The following is a 17,911-nucleotide window of genomic DNA, read 5'->3' on the forward strand; positions in this document are numbered from 1 at the left end:
GTACCCTATTCTTTTTATGTTGTCTTTCTTCTCCCCTTTACTTTCTTTTAAAAATCATTATAATTTTGCATCCTTTCTTTTCCTTTTTTCTTTTTTGCTGACCAGTCCCCCAGCTACTTTCTCCCTGATACATATCACTTAGGGGTGTGCAAAGAACCAGTGTCACACTTCCAAACCGATCCAAGAAGGCTGGCTCAACTGAGAGAACTTAGAGCCAAGTTTTTCCTTTCATAGATAACATTTTTCTTGACTGGATGGCAGAGTACAGAAATTGTGTGTGTGTGCGGGGGGGGGAATGTCACAATTGGACAATTGGAAAAAAGAAATTTTTCTTAAAAGTGTCAAAAGTATTTGCTTAACGTGATGTATAAACCTTCATGATGGTCATTATTATTTTTAATCATGATTCTGAGAGGGGGGAGGGGAGTTTGCAATTAAGACTTACGGGTTTGGGGGTTTTGTTTTTCTTTTTTGGTAGACCCTGGAGGCACATATAAACTTTTATACTTTTTTTCTTTGCAATCTTTAAAATGTATAGGATTAAGATTTTTAGAGCAAAAGCTAATTGCCATATTGAATGAACTGTGACAATTTTTTAAATCTATATGAAGAGGTACGGGGGTAACTTTTATATTCTGCCATTCTATTTGTAATAAAAGTAACTTTTCTGATGGCAAGAAGAATTCTTCATTATTGGATTTGCCCAACTGATCTAAGAAAAATTGGCAGCACTAAAACAATGAAAAGTGACCCAAAATTCATATATGAATATCCTTGAAGAAAGAATAAATACTATAAGGAAATCCAGTGATTCCTTGAACTTTCAGGACTTCTAGTGTTCATTCATTCAAAAAATTATCTATTGAGTACCCTACTGTGTTATAGAAATTTTGTCGGGCTAAATTGCCAAAGTAAAGGGAAATAGTGTCCAAAAGATCTTCTTAAATCCTTTGCACATCCCCAAGTATCATTTTTGAGCATTTTTCCATCTGTCATTTTGTTCATCTTTCTCTGTCTTTCTTGATCTTCTACCATGAAAGCAGACACAGGAACGTGCTCTGTTAGTGCAGGATGAAGAGAAAAGTAAAAGGCAAGAGAGATCTACTGAAAGAACCTTGCCCCAGCAAGAAAATGAAGAAATTCTTCCCAAGGTTTCTATTCCAATCCCCGAGGATCACAAGTCTTTCAAAAAGTGCCACCTCTACTCTAGTACTTTTCCATCTCCTCGTATTCCTTTCATGATGTCTTTTTTCGTGGTTCTTGCATTGGCTGTTTGGTGGTTGGTCTTTCTGTGATCAGAAAACAGGTGCTCACCTGAAATGTCAAGACTAAAACCATTGAACTTTGGTCGTTGTCTCCTATTGTGTTACCTCCTGTATGATGCTCTCTGATCTTGATAGTTCACTGTCCTAGTGAAGTTCTTATGATCATTTTTCTGTCAATAAAATGTTACTGTTTGTAGAATATGTATCACGGGTTATAAAGGAGTAGGAATGGATTGCCCAAGCCAGCTTTCCTCCCTGAAGTTTAACAATGTTAGAGAAATCAGATCTAAGCATATGGCAGATCAGTACTTTCCCCCCAAAGCTTTAACTCTTATCCTGCATGTTCTTATTGTTTATTGTTGCCATGTCCTCCTCTCCACGGTTTCACACAAAGCAGGATACTCTGTAGAAATATTTGATGGAATATTTTCCTTATCTTCTATAGTCATTTGTATGGCACGGGCCCTGTAGTTTAAGAAAACAATTCAACTTGCTAAACTTTCAAAAGCCTTAAAATGATACGTTTTAATCTATGAATCCAACACCACTCCTTCTCTTGAGATATCAAACCAGTGTATACAAAGGCCTTTTTTGGAAAAGGGCTTTTGACTTCTGTGGCCTTCTTATGTGTATTTCTGAGATGTACAGGGACAGAAACGTTTATCCTGCCTAGTGTATAGACGATATCTGCAAAGGTTAAATGCCATCTTTTTACAAGTAGGGTGTTGATGGTTTAAGGAAAATGGTGCTGGTACCCTGAGCCTCCAGCCAGGGCTGAATTTCCCAGACTACTCTACCCATCGTTAAAAGTCCTGGAATACAGATTTATTCAAAATCTGTACATAAACATACCCTTCTTTGAATTAAAATATTGTGTTAACTTCTTTATGACTTAAATATTTATATTGCTAGAAGCAATATGTAGCCATTATGGTAAGCTTAAAATATATATTGATACATTGTTTTCCTGATACACTTTAGACATGCTTATTCTTAAATTGTGTTGAAATCAATTGTTTTTAATTGATGGCCTTGTGAGCTAAAGTTCTGTCGTGACAAGTATGTGTCCTCTGTTTGCATGTTGATTTTTAAGGCTTTCCTGAAGTAAATATGAGTGTATTCTCTTTTCACAACTCGGATGTCTAATCTGTTATTTTTTAACTTGGTATTAATGAAATCTTGCATGTAGCTTGCTTTTTATGGCACTTGAATGTATACTAATATGGATGATTTGATTAATGTCTCAAATATTTGTTTGGAAATCTGAGTTTCATAGGGCTCTCAAACTGAGATTATTGTACTTTGTTTTACTTCTCAATGCCTTTTAGTTGATGAAACTTCTAAACAAGACTTTTTGTTTTTAAGATGATGGCTTTTTATATCAGAGAGAGAGAGAGAGAGAACAGTAAAGCCAAGAATCTTTTGTCCTTCAACATCCCCACTATTGTTTTATTGTCTCTGTAGACATGTAGAAATAATTCCCTGGTATTCCTGAAAACTGCTGTTCTGTCATTATAGGCTTTCCCCAAAAAATGGGATAAGAAGCAAGGAGTGGGTTAAACTTAAAAATCTGGTATGAGTGTGTATCTTTCATGTCACAGGCTATGTCTATTTACAACAGATATTTTGTAATTAAACATATTTATTGATTCACTCATAATAAGAAAAAAGAGACCTCAAGTCAACCTGAAATATCGCAAAGCAATTCTCTAACACAGAAAGTGATCGTCGTAAGTACTTCCCTTTACCTGTGAAATAGGAATATAAGCAGTTTCTTTATGAAATAACAAAACTATAGCATTTGGTTAGATTCTTTTTTCAAGGAACTAGGAAGGAAATCTTAGAATTTTACTGATACTTTTATAACTGTTTCAGATTATACTTCCAGTTATCATCCCTGTACACAGCTTTTTATTATTATTGTAAACTTCACCTTGACTTTTGTTTCCCTTTATATCAGAGTTATTCCAAGTCTATTAAAAGCCTAGTATAGTAAGCCAACAATACTTTTTACTTTTCTGAAGTGAGCAGGAGTCCTCAGAGATCCTTACTGATGGTCAGAGGAGAAGGGCCAAAACTCTATTGGATAAGCTGGCCAGTACAGGCTCAGAGATACACCCATCACAGTTATTAGAGGAGCAATACTGGACATTACAGCCTTGTATCACCTAAAGTTAATATGCTGATATTTGTAACCTAAAGCTGTAAATAGTCTTGGTTTCCTTCTCACACCTCATTTCATTCTCAACAACCATAGACAGATCCAAATAACTGTGTATTGGTTTCATGCTGGCTCAGTTTCTTAATGGCAAGTTGATAAGTAAAAAACAATTTGGACTAAAGTTATTCATACAGACCAGTAAAAATTCTAGGGGTTTTGCCTTGGTTTTGCTATTAATCATTTCTAGGATAACTCTGAGAAGTTAATTTTAACTATCTGGTGCCCAGATTTCTACCTGGTAACATAGAGACAAACCTACCTCATGAGAATGAATCTGTAAATTATTCCAGGAACCAGAAGCTCTGGTTATCGTTCAATTCTTGGTCTTTTAGGGACTGGAATTTTTAGATGGAAACTGAAAAACAAACACATTAACTTCTTGGAATTTTTTATTTAAAAGTAAGCAATTAAATAGTTGTGTTTATTTCCTCCTGCTCCTTATTGGTATTTGAACAAGCACTTAGAACTACTAACGTTAAAAAATGTCTTTCCAAATTCATTATATTCTTAAGCAAGTCATCTTATCCATGTAGTACATACTTATTTAGAGTGGACCATATTTGAAAATAAAGCCAGCATCAATATTTTGAACCTATCTTTTAGCCATTTTCTTATACTGATGCTTGGTGTATGAAGGAGATTCAGTTTGTATGCGTTAGTTTTACTGCTCGTTTACATCTTTGGTAAAAGTTTTGAAGGACAAATGATGTTGACTCTGTTGACTAAGCTTTGACTGGGATAATCTGTGGATTAGATTTCCAGTTGTCATTCTAAATCCTTGTATATTTCTTTCTATTATTCAGTTTTACTCTGAAATTTCTGTGGATATAAGCCAATTCCCTTTCTCCAACATTCCTAAGTCACTTCCGTAATACTTCCTGTAGATAACCATCTAGGATACACTAGGCAGTTGAGGTTTGGTTATGTTTTTAGAAAGCATTACCAGTCAAACTTTATGTTTGGGCTTTACGCAGTGATCACGTATTCTCAAAAGGAAGACAGAGCGTTCAAAAATAATATGAGACACTTTCTCATTGTTGCTTTTTTTTTTTTTTCTGTTTTGCTAATGGTATTGGGTATAGTAAAGATATACAGAACTTCTCTACAAAGTTTCCTTCCCTTTTATTCTTCTTCATAGAAATTATGAAATCCCAACTTTTTTTTTTTACAGCATTCTCTACCACATTGAGAAAGACTAGTCTATTGTTTCTTTTATAAACAGACATTTTGCCCTTTTTTTTTATCGTACTCAAACTTCCCCTGTGGTTTGTCTCCATTTCTAGTACCAAAATTCCAATTCCTTATTCTCTGTCGTACATGGCACGTGGGATAACTTGATCTACTTCCTCTACACTGCAGTGGATGGTTTCAGTAAGTCTGCTCTCACGTCTGTGGCTCTTACCCCTCATGCCTTAGGATCTTCTTTTTACTGCAACAGAACACGATGCAAAAAGAAACACATTGGTTTGGACCCAGGAATGGGCACCTAAAATAGTTAAGGTACGGCTGTTAAAGTTAAGAAGCCACATAAGGTGAGGCTGGAAGAGGCAGGAGGATGGCTGTGAGCAACAATCACAAATTCATGAAGTATTTCATTTTGTAAATGAAATTCCTATCATACTAGAACTTGAAAGACAAAAAGAGAAAGTATTTTATTATTCCCATAGATGGAAAATACAGACTAAAAGCTAAATATCTTTAATAGTAGCCTGCCTAAATGTATAATGACAGACTGTTGAGGAAACGTATGCTTTAGGAATGCTTTTCTAATCTTTTGTGATTGGTATCCTAGAGGGCAGCCCTCTCCTTTATCATAGTTACAATGCTGTTTGGGGTAAATAATAGCGTAAATATGACATTTCAAAGATTAAAGGGGAGTGGGGAGGCAAAGAGTCCCAACTATCTCTTCGGATCCCCCAAAATCAATAAAGGATGCAGTTTAGTCTCCTTTTCTCTTTATTGTATCTTTGAAAAAGAGCCTTCCTTATGTACGGGATCCTAGCTCAACAAAACACAGAATAAAAATTAAGGGGAAAACATGGTTACTGCTATCCATTCATGTATTCATTGCCCACTAGGGTGATGAATTGTAGTGTTGCAAAGAGGCAGCATTATCAGGAATTTAGGCTCCAACTCCTCTCCACTACAGTGCTTGAGTCTTCTGTACAGTATCATTTAGAGATTCAGAGACCAGGTGGCCTCCCAGCATGTGATTAAATATCTCCCAAGATATAGCACATTATATCTTTGGACATCTCTGATTGATTGTATATAAATCATTCTTATATTAAGCCAAAATCTGTTTCCCTAAAGTTTTCACTTCTTGGTTCTGAATATATGCATTCTGAAGAATTTTCTATCTTCCCCATTATAAGGTCTTCACCTAGTTAGAAGTAACCCTCATGTTGGAATTTGTCACAGTTTCTGCTTTCAGATAATTTACCAGCTTATATCCAGATCTGTCCTAGTCTTTCTCCTAGCATGTTTTCTTCCTGCTTTCTTCCTTTCTTCTTCTAGCTTTCCTTGTTTTATCAGCTCTTTTTCTTTCTGGCTCTGTTGCCCCTAGATTGCTTCCCTGTGGTTCATTTAGTTTTATGTCTCTACCCAGTGACTTGCCCTCCCTAAAAGAACATTTTGAAATTCCTGAGAACCCCAGCTTCTTCCTACATAACACGGGCACTTGGGATTTTATGTTTTAGATCAAAGAACGGGGGTGGGATAGTTAGTAGCTTTAGAAACTTCTTGTAGCCCAGAATCTGTTGACAGGTGATGTTGATAGCATCACTGTTATAATTTGAAGAAGCATACCACCAGAGCCTGCATTCTAAGTTTGCTTCCTTCCCTGACAGCCTGACTAACCTTTACATACTTTAGCCCCCCCAAGATTTGATTTATGCCAGTGTGGTATGATAAAATTATGGACACTTACTTTCTGTTTAACATTCTGGTTATGATTTAGATCCCCACCAGAAAAAAAAGTATTTAAAAATTGAAATGTTGTTAATTCATTTCTTTTAGTTTGTGCCTGTCTTCTCAAAACTGTGAGATTCTCAAAGGTGAGAGGCCTTGTTTTATTCACTCTGTTTGCCAGTCTCTGTATCTCAGATATATAACAAATAATTGCTAAATTGAATTAAATGATTAGTCACAAATGGTTATGGATAAACTCTAACTTTACACTTAGAATCTCTTGTATTGGGACACAAATGTGTGCCAAATTAATCAGCATATGCCCAGTCAGTACATGCAGGTAGCCCAAAAAAACCATGCATGACCCAGTAGTCACTGTCTCTCTTTTCAATCCTATATTGTGGTCCCTGGTTTATTCAAAGAATCTATGTATACCTCTATGATAGGTGTCAGTCTCTCTGGTGAATGTCTTGTAATTTGGTTCAGTTAAAAGCTCTTATCCATTTACCACAGGTAGTAATCAACTAATTTCACTATAGAACATATCGAGACTGGGGTTCCTATCTGTATGTATAAATTCAACTTGGAGTGTGCTCTCACAAAGGGAACCAGTTATTTGACAATTTGTGTTTATCTAAATTCCATTGCAGAGAGCAAGCAGTTTGATGCATTTGTCTTGTGTTTTACATGATACAAAAGTATCAAACTCTTGTGATGTCAAGAGTTTTATAAACCAGAGAGATCAGGGGTTGGCAAACTTTTTCTGAAAAGGGCGAGATGATAAGTGTTTTAGGCTTTGCAGGTCATACAGTCTGTCATAACTACTCAGCTGTGCCATTGTGCAGTGAAAGCAGCATAGACAATAAGGAAACAAATGAACATGGATGTGTGCCAATCCAACGTCACTTATGGACACAGAAATTTGAATTATTTATATAAGTTTTATGCGTCACTAAATATTTTTCTATTTTTCCCCCTAACCATTTAAAACTATAAAACTGTTCTCAGCTCATAGCCACACAGAAACAAAGAGAAGGCTGGATTTGACTTGCTGGCTGTGGTCTGCTGCCCCCGATACAGGTCTAGAGAACCAGAGAACTGATTCATTACATGTTCTGCCTTTGAACTGCTTTCAAGAGCTGTAGTTGTGACTTTACCATGTTCATTCAATGTTGAAGTGGTTTTTTTTTATCGTGTTTATGGTTAGAAATAGAAAACAAAAGACAAGGCATTTGTTTCTGTTTATCTGGCCATCAGAGTACACCTGAAGTGTAATCTAAAATTCTGTACCCACCACAGCACCCCTGCCTTTGTCAGTTTTCCAAATTGTTCTGTGTTAACAGTGTTTTTAACATATTCAGTGATGATTCCAGGTAACTCCTTTGTTTTTTTTTGTTTTTTTAAGGCCCTATCTCCATTTTCCCCTAAGCAATAAAGAAACAATTCCCAAATTCACCTTCTCTTTAGCCAAGTTGTAGAGATATCTAACAAACATTGTAAAGAAAGTAAATGATTTTCACTCTGAACTTTTAGTACACCTTAGTATTTTGAACAGTTGTATAATTGTGAGGGTGGGTGTCTAAGGAAAACATTTTAGAATGATTTGTCTTTCAAAACAAAGAGATTTCTCTGAGAAGAATTCCCCAGTAGAGGGCCTAATAGGGAAATATTTACCAATAAGTCAGAATAAAATCAAGTTATATCCTTTCGTAAGCGTCTTTGCTCCCTAGTTGATATGGTTGTGTTCTCAAGGATTCCTTGAGCTGTAATTAGCTTTGGGAGGTGCCTTCTAATAAATCTCTAAACCTGTGTTCCTTTCACTGCCCTGGTCCAAGATCCTTCAGTTCTGATACTCGGTTGAATAAATTGTTTATCCATTTAGCAGTTCAGCAAGATATTTATTTAAGCCTAAAGAAATCTGCTAAGAACTTGTCTTTTGGAACAACTTCTTTGATATTTTTCTTATGTTATTTGCTCTGTTAATATGTAAATTTATCATAAATAAATCTTATTGCAAATCTGATTCTGGTTGATACTAGTCATTAAGGAAATAGGAACGAGTAATGCTGCACATAGACAGGCCCAGTACAAATTTGAAAAATAAATAAATAAAAGGAAAAGGAACCTTTGTGTCAGTAGATTATCAAGACATCCTGTCAGCCAGTCTTTCCAGAAAAGTTTTCTCGTTTTTCCATACGTTTACTCTTCTCTGTGGCCCAGTAATTGTCTTTTGCTCAGTCCTAAAACAGAAATAACCTACTGGCATGTGTTCCATTCTCAGAATATTAATATTTTAAATCAGCTTGGAAACTCATTTATTTATACCCAGTTTTAAAAACAAGCTTTTTTCTAGCCTGTTTAATTAGTCACTACAACACATGTAATTGTCACATCTGTTAGAAGCATTTTTAATATGCAGAATTTGTCTTTTGGTTTTTTTAAAGCACTTTACAATTAGTGGTTATTAAAACCATTCAGTATTGCCACTCTGATCATATTGAAGAATGAAGAATGGAGGGGGTGTGGAAATGTGGGTGTGGAGAGCTTGCTCATGTAACGTGGAACTAACAGAAAGTATTCCACTTGATCTCTAACTTCACCTTGGATAAACCTTATCTTTTATCTTACTCTCACAGTTCTAGATTCTATTGTGTTATCCGTGTGATTACTTAAAACCAACACTCTACATTTTGAAGTGGTCTGTTTGCTAGCTCTAAGTATGTACCTTGTGGCCATGTCTGAGTAATATAAAAATTTTGTAGTGTTTCTCCAAAACCACATGCCTTTTAGGAATTTGTTGAAAATGTTAACATGGGAAGCCATTTTCATTATTGTAGGATTTTAGTTATAACAGTTTTAAAACTATTATCAAATTAATAATAGTTTTCTGTTGTATTTAGTTCTATAGAATCAAGATACTATTATCTAGATATCAAATTGGGGCCTAATATTTTTCTTAAGTGCTTATTATGGCTTTAATCATTTTTTGAATTGGGACTTCTGAGAAATCCTGCCAAATATATTGAATTGTGTTCCATACTAAATGATCAGAGTTTTTGTACTGGTTATAGCCTCTTCCTCCTCGTCTCCATCTCTCCACCGCAACCCTTCTTGGTATAATGAAGTAAAATTGACCAACCAAAGGCTTCTGGTCTCCTAGATATGTTTAGTATAACCTTTAATATTTGCTCAATCACTTTGACTTCTATAGCTCTATTCAAGTTTGAGAACACTCATTTGATCTGTGGAGGCCTTGCTGGTGAGTGCAATGTTAAGGCAAAATTTTCTATTACCTAATAGTTAAAATTTTGCATCAGGTACTACTTTTGAAGCTGTTTGCTTTTATATTCACGTATTCTGGGGATAATCTAATAACAGCACTGTTTAGGAAACTATAAAAACTAGACTTGAAGGATAATTGTCACTGGCAAATTCCATTTTCTGGCTTTTGTGAAAGGCTTCATTATGGATTGGTTCTCCTATAAGAAATTTTACCAACTGTGATTTAATTAAGGCCGACATCTTCCTAAATAAGCTCCTTTATCCAGATGTAATCTTTCTATGCCAGAGAATAGCAACGGACCATGACAATGACTCAAGTTTCGTGGAGAAGCAAGTGAGCACTCAGCAAGGATGTATTACTAGCTAGAGAGCAATAGCATACAAACTTTATTTTCCAAAATAAAAAAGTGAGGAAGGGGATAGCCAAGAGTGAAAATTGAGAATGAAGAGACATACATTGCATGATAAAGAACAGCACACTAGAGAGGAAAGATAGAATTTTTAAACCATCTCTTGCTGGCCACATGGTTACTCTGTTGTTAGTTTATCCCCATCTTGAGTGTTTGTGATTCTAATGTCCTTTTTTAAACCACTAGTTGGCCTCAGTTTTCCACCAAAAGTGTGTACCAAAGCTATTATTTATGAGGCTTTTGGGGGCAATGGGCCTGGGGATGTTTTTAGTGATTTTTGTTCTTCATTTCTTTCCTTTTTTGGCTGAAGAATGGGCTACTGCTGCCTGACTTGTCATCTTTATGTGCTGTTTACACATGGCTTTTACAAAAGAAGCCATTACCACATCTGATTTATCTTTTATTGCAAGTGCCCATTTAAAAGCATTTGTTTTAATTTAACAAATTTTTTAGAAAAATTCACCAGGTTAATGTTCCTAGTGGTTACTATACAACCAAGGGAAACACTGATATTATTAATTTTTCAAACTAGGAGTAAGATTACAAATATTAATATGACATAAGTTTTGTTTTTAGAGCTTTTCCCCAAGGCATTTAAAGCAATTCTTTGCTGAGACATAAACTTGCCATGTTTCGTTAAAGAGAAGAATGTAGAAACAGAGCACTCGCAATTAATTGATCTTATCAGGATTGGATTGTACACTTTTTAGTTTGCATGTTGCAGAACTTTTGGGGGTATTATTTAAATACGTTGTTGATAATTTAAGTGACTGTAATATTTATTGTTTGCTTTAGTTAAGAACCAGGAGCTGGACTCTTCTGCTGGGTATCTTCCTTCTGTGCTTAGCAAGATAACCTCGATTCCTGCTGGTTCTTGGGCATTTGCAGTGCAAAGCATTTCTTACTGGGTTTGCAAAACAAGGGTAATGTGCTGTGTGGGTGTATGTGTGTCTGTGCACACCCCTCCCGCTCAATCCCACTGCCACCTTCTCACCCCCTTTTTCTTATCAAAACATATTTTTTAAAATTAATACAAATTTTGTTAAGTCTAACAAATCCCCAATTTACCTTTTTCTGAGATATAGAAACGCTGATAAAAATGTATTAACTTTCCTTGAGGTGTTTGCATTTCAACAGGCCACAAAGTCATTGCAAAGATGATGATGACGTGGCAGAGTTGATGGAATCATTAAGCAGTATTTACAAGGCCAGTAGTAACTCTCAGTTTTCTTGATAGGACGGCAAAATAGAATGAAGGGAATGTGAAAATTAGTGGTAGTTTAGTAGATGTGGTGGATTTAGGGTTCCTTTGTGTAAAGTGACTACAGAGGTAGTATGCTCAAGCTCAGACTCTCTTTTTATGCAAAATTTAGTAATTTCAGGAAGCAAAATCTGCAGGTAGTAACATAAAGATAGGCTTCGCGTTTGGAAACAGCAACAAGTCTATTAAGCTTTAAATTGGTTGTAAGTTTTGTGACTAATCAGAAATGTTCTTCCTGTTTTCTTTCTTAACAGACAGTGTATATCTCAAAACTATTAAAAGTTGCCTATCCAGTGTTCGTCATGAGGATCTTGGCTCAGGAATATTTACTAAATATCTCCATAGTGTACCTATTAATATTTTAATTCTTATGTTCTATATCACAGTTTCTTTCTTCAAAGTTCTGCCTGGTGATGTTCTCTAAAATCTAATGAGAAACCTGGCTGAGAACTGGCTAAGCTGGAAAGAAGTACAGCTTTTGTTAAATCGTAGGCTTGGCCCACTTAGGGTTCTCAAGACACACTTCATGTAAGGACTAGATGTCTTTATTGCTCTGGATCTGTGTTTCTTTGCAAAAAGTAATATTTTAAGAAATAGAGTCCAAAGACGAGTAATATTTAGCATTTGCCTCGCCCTTCATTTTGAACACTATGCAATTAGCCCTCACAATAGCTCCTCAGGTAGATAGTGATGCTCTTGCTTTATGTGATAAAACTGGGGCTCAGAGAGGTTCAGAGACCTGCCCAAGTACAAGTGAGAAGTGGAGCCAGAACCCAGGTCTTCGATGTTTCAGTCCGGTGACATGCTATTATGCCACAGCTGTCTCCTAAATCTTAGTCCCCAAAGGAAAACGTGAAAGTTACGGAGAGTGAATTAAAGAGAAGATTGAAATTTGTGAGACACTAACAATTTATAAAACTAGATGTTAAAAATGGCTCTCGAAGATCCTGAAGCCACTAATTTATTGATTTATTAGTACTGGACTCCCTTTACCTTGCCTTAAGCCCCCCAGGTTAAGTCATGCAGCATGTCGCAGAACCTAAAATAGGATCTCTTTGAGTCCGTAGGAGCCAGAAGATGGAAATGAGAAATGAAGCCTTGCCTGTTGTTGAGACAGAAGCTCTCAGGGCTTTTGTTGGGCCCTGGAGATAATCTGGTTCCTGGTATTAGAACATTCAATAAAAAGATTTGAACTTTTTAGAAGAACATAGTAGTTTCCTTTACATATTTATGTTTAGATAGATCAATAGTTTAAATTCCCATTAAGTCAACCCTCAAGCACAGGGTCAGAAAAAAATTAGATTGGTATCCAAAAGCAAGCAAACCAAAAACACCATCATCAAACCAAATCACATTTTGTAACTCTAATAATTATTTGTTCTTCATCAAAGAAAGTATTTTTGGTATTCCGTGTTTCAGCCCCTAGTATATTTATGTAAATGTGAAACTTGTTGATTTAGAATGGAGTCTTTGAGACTGTTAAAGTGAGGCAGGCCAGGGTATTTATGTAATTTAGTAAAAAAAAATTCTATTGTGGTCTGGTTGGACTATGAAAATTCCTTTTTCAATCATCATTTGTGTTTCCTACTTCTCAATTTAGTCAAGTTGATTTAAAAAAAAAGTCACCTTAGCATGTTAATGGCCTTCCCTTAAAATTTGTCTTATATAAAATTTGCCTTGCTTTGTCTTCAGCAAGTAAGAAAACACATATTTATTAATTTGTTTATAATATCTGTTTGAACATAAATTTTTTTACAGGTGTTCCAAAGATTAATTTTTGAAAATATTAGAATATGAGGGGATAGCATTTTTTTGAAAACTTAAGATTATACATTGATTCTAAGACTCTTTTTCAAAGTTAGCTTTATAACTGGCATGACTGTGTTTTCTTCTTTCAAGATTTTTCTGTCAGCTGTCTAATTCTGCTTGTGGTGGACTCAATAACATTGCTGACTGGTTCATTTCAGTGCTTAGTATAACATTATAATACCTGAGAAGGCACAAAAAATAACAAGACACCATAACTAAGTATAATAAAGCTCTGATAAAAGTTTGCCTTGTCCCCAAGTTTCCACCATTGCCACAACCACGATGTGGCACTGAGTTTATTATGCAGACATATTTTTTCTGACATCTGTTCATATCACTGTCAGTATCTTTATTCAGCTAAATCTAAGTACCCTGGACATGGGATCATGTCTTTCTTTCGTTAGCCCAGAATCACCTACAAGAGGTTTCTGCTCTGAGATGGCAATTAAACAACTGTTTATTGAATTTGGCTAATTCATTTTGAAGTCTATACTTGATTTCAGTAAAACAAGATCTTTCAGCCTGAGGAACAAAGCACTCGGCCAAATATATATATAATTCCCATGTGAGGTATAATAGTGTTGGTCTATAAAATAGATCACTAATGTAGAGTTATTGTTCAGATCAAGTTTTGGGATACTTTGATCTTTAATATTTTATATTCTCAGTTGCTACCATGACTTTGGCAAGAGTGATAATTTTAAGTGTCTTTACTGTTTCAGAGGCAGGTTATCTAATAAGAAAATTTACTAAGGAAATAAATCACAGACAAGCGTATTTTTATTCACATTCCGGAGAATGTCCCTGCCGTCTCTAAATTAGAAAACATTAAACAAAATATAATGAAGCTGCACCTTAAGTTTGAGCTATTTCTTTTCTGCCCAAATATATTGTCTATTATCACTGACTTTGATTTTTAGAATCCACTCACTAAATTACTAAGGTTTTATATTCTCCTTTAAAAAAGAATTTTTATACTATTTACCACTTATTGACATTTCTGTTCATTCTTTCCATTAACTACTTTTTCTTTTAGGAAACTGTTAAGGTTTATTTTTAACTGTTTTTAAAGGCTCAGAGGACATGAAGTATTTATCAGCACTTCCTTCATAAATTGTTTACCAGACTCTTCAGGTGTTACAGATCATTTCATTATGAAACCAGATACAGAAGCTTGCATAAAATAACTTAATAACATTTTTGATTAAAAAAGCACTACATATTTATTTTAGAAATGTTAGGAAGTACAGAAAAACACAAAGAAATTAAATTATTTGCAATCCTACCACTACTGACATTTTAGTATACCTTAAGGTCTTTTTCGTATGTATAATTATACACATAGGAAAATCTGATGATTTTTAAAATGGATAAGAAATAAAACATAGTTTATAGATGATGTAATACAGAATTGTACACCTGAAATCTATGTAATTTTACTAATAATTGTCACTCAAATAATAAAAAAAAGAAAGAAAGAAAGAAATAAAACATAGCACATTATCCAGAGGAAGGTTAAGTCTTTGAAGTTAGCATTTTTGCCTCTTTTCTCATTCCAACGTCTAATCATGGTCCTCAGATGAAAGTACTTCCCTGACATCACATGGCAAGGCTGGCAGTGATGTTGCTGGTGTTCACTTGGTCCTTATCTGCCTGCCCAGACTTTTAATATATAGAAAGATAACAATGAAACAATAGCAGGTTTTTTCTTCTTTTGGACAGAAAAAAAGGATCTGTTTTTGTATTGTTACCCAAAGGTAAAATTGGTCTTCACTAAGCAGGGAACAAATAATCAAATGTATTGGGGGGAAATTACTATGTAGGCCCTCCAGAATAAAACTTATATGGCTCTTGCTTATGTAGCAAAATTTTAGAAAGCTTCTCAGGATTCATTTTCATTGTGATGCAAATAGGATAAGATAGATTTTTAAGCGTAACTGTGGTTCTTTCAATAGTCTCTTCAAATATGTAAATCCTTTGCTCCAAAAATAACCTGAAAAGAAAAATACTCTGCATTGCATTTAATGAAATGGCAGCAAACTACCTATAAAACACACATATCCTGCTCTTAATGATATCTGGAATCTCTAATTCAAGAGAGAGGTAATTTATAATTCACAAAGGCACATACATACACAGGGTTGATAATCCTGAGACATAATGTCTTGAATAAATAATTTTCAAGAGAAAGCCTTTAGAAAAAAAAACCCTTGTTTCTCCACCCTCCAAGAAAAATACTGAATTATCATACTTAGCAGGAACCATTGACTTTTTAAATAAAATTGAGAATTGTCAATCAAATCGTGTTCCTGTTCAATTAAATATTTGACTAACATTCTTCCTTCTCATATTCTTAAAACCAACTATATGACCTTGTAGTACCTTATATAGGCAGCTACAGTGCTTCACTGAAAATAAGACCTAACCGGAAAATAAGCCCTAGCATGATTTTTCAGGATGACATCCCCTGAACATAAGCCCTCATGTGTCTTTTGGAGCAAACCTTAATACAAGATCCAGTCTTATTTTCAGGGAAACACTGTAGCTGGTCTTTCTATTGTAGTATCTTTGTTATAGATCCCCCATTAATCCAGACAAGTAACATCTGAATTAACACCTTTAAATCACATTAAATCTTAGTGTTGGCCACTAAAATGAGACTCTGCTAAGAGGACTTTGGACAATGTTTGTATTTCTCAAAAATAGTCACATTTGGTTGACATGTCCTTTGGTCCTACTTGAAATCCTTCCTTTCGTCATGGGAAATGATTTAGAATCAGAGACCGACTTGAGTTTAAATACTAGCTCCATCACTTACTAGTTCTAAGTTGTTTAACCTCTCCATGTCTTCATCTATAAGGTAGACATGGTGACTACTTCATAGTGCGGTTGTAAAAAATTAAATGAGAAAACATGTTGAAGTGACTAGCACAGTGCCTGGCACATGTGAACATGTAATAATGTTAGTTTTCCTCTTATTTTACTGATAAAATGCGGGACTACACAATGGGTCTGGTCAAGTGGGCCACTTTTTATGTTCTTCCTGTGCCTTTCCAGTTTCTGAATAGCACAAGGTAGAGCAGAAGTTCTCCAGTCACCTGGAATTATTTAGTTCACTTTCAGCAAGTTTTTACTGAACATCTATTATGTGCCAAAACTGTACAAGAGAGTACATAGTAACATAGCTAAGGAGCATAGCGAAGTAAGTGCTTACCCCCTAGGGAGCTCACAGTCTAATGGAAAAGACTGATGGTTAGACCAGTAATGACAGAGTGCAGTGGGAACAAAAGAGGAATGGTATCTAAACGCATGTTAGGTATCCAGGGGCAATCTTTCAGAACTGACGCTTGAGCTGAGCATGGACTTCCAGGCAAAAGAACAGTATTTAGGCAGGGAGGCAAAAGAAAGCATGCTTTGTTCTAGGAACTGCAAATAGTTTTGAATTAATGGAGAGAAGGATGTGTGTGGAGGTATAACAGGGTGAAGCTGGAGAAAGGTAGGATTCATGTTTTAAAGTATTTTCTATGTCTTACTAAAGGGTCTGGACTTTAACCAGAAGGTTATGAAGAACCACTGAAGGGTTTTAAGATGCAAAATGGAATTTTCAAGGTTTCATTTTAGAAATAAAGATGTTTGCAGCAGAGTAGAGGATGTATTCAAGGAAGGTTTGAAATGAAAAGAAGAAAGGAAAAAAGAAAAACTTTAGGGTATTAGTAATAAGCTGAGTGGGGCATCATAGGGGCATGAATGAAGATAGTAAATGTGGTGATAGAAACGAGCAGAAACGGGGATGTAAAGTGCAGCATAGGCAATATAGTCAATAATATTGTAATAACTTTACCTATGGTGCCAGGTGGGTACTAGACTTATGGGAGGATCACTTTGTAAATTATCTAAATGTCTAACCACTGTGCTGTACACCTGAAACTAATATAAAGTAATATTGATTGTCAACTGAATTGAAAAAATAAAAAGAAACAAGCGGATAGATAGGGGGGATCTTAAAGTAGAATAGAAATGACTTGATATAATCTATGGGAGGTAGTGGATGAGTGTAAGGAAGGCATCAAAGATGATTCTCAGGATTCTGGCATGGAAGACGGGGTGGAGGATGGTGCCATTTACTGACGTAGAAATGATGGGAGAGGGTGGGGTGGCGGGTCCAGGCAGCAGCAGAGATGAGTTTAGCGTTGGGCATATTGCATCCCATATGCCTGGGAGGATGTCCAGAAAGTAGTTGGCTGTGAAGTCCAAGAAATCTGGACAACAGAGCCAACTGGAGAGGTTGATGTGACCATATGCGAGAGTGCTGTAAGTGATGATTTAACCCAACTGTTATGTTTTCCTTTGATTTCCAATGATTAACACATATTAGGTGATCAGGAAATATTTGTTGAATTTATATTACTGTGGTTACAGCTATTATCTTGAGTCTCCTCTGTGTATGCATTGGGGAAAAAAATGATTGATCTATCTAATTTTACTCAGGAGTAGGTAACTTTGGGCCAAGTGGTGCTGACCTAAGTAATTTCTTAATTCAGAAATGGCTTCTTGGTCACTCGAGTAGACCGATACAAAATTGGCTCTTACTTGATTGATTATCTTAGGTATTTTCCTGGTTATTAATCAGCCTTCTCAGTTGCGAAAAAACATACTTATTTGGGGAAGCCATGAAATTCCTCTCCATGTGAATGGGTTTGGATATGCTATTCACAGTGCTAGACCTAGCATATAGCAATTTGAGAAAACCTGT

At 35.5% G+C, this 17,911-nt stretch overlaps 1 protein-coding gene across 27 annotated transcripts in view; it reads left to right on the top strand.

Moving 5' to 3' along the window:
* EPB41 (erythrocyte membrane protein band 4.1) overlaps nucleotides 1-17,911 on the top strand; it is a 168,095-nt gene that overhangs the window by 134,849 nt on the left and 15,335 nt on the right. For 3 of the 27 annotated variants that reach the window (XM_088790790.1, XM_088790791.1, XM_088790792.1), the window contains one exon: nucleotides 106-1,182. The exons of 20 other annotated variants lie outside the window; for them this stretch is intronic. In XM_088790790.1, the coding sequence (XP_088646916.1) occupies nucleotides 106-234 (129 nt within the window). In that variant the 3' untranslated portion in view covers nucleotides 235-1,182. Of the gene's footprint in view, nucleotides 1-105; nucleotides 8,420-17,911 lie in introns of those variants that run through there. 4 more of the 27 variants (XM_088790782.1, XM_088790785.1, XM_088790783.1 and 1 more) reach the window with 2 other exon arrangements.

Source organism: Rhinolophus sinicus, chromosome 14, assembly GCF_057876585.1.
Source record: "Rhinolophus sinicus isolate RSI-liver-muscle chromosome 14, RSI-T2T, whole genome shotgun sequence".
Classification (NCBI taxonomy): Eukaryota; Metazoa; Chordata; class Mammalia; order Chiroptera; family Rhinolophidae; genus Rhinolophus; species Rhinolophus sinicus.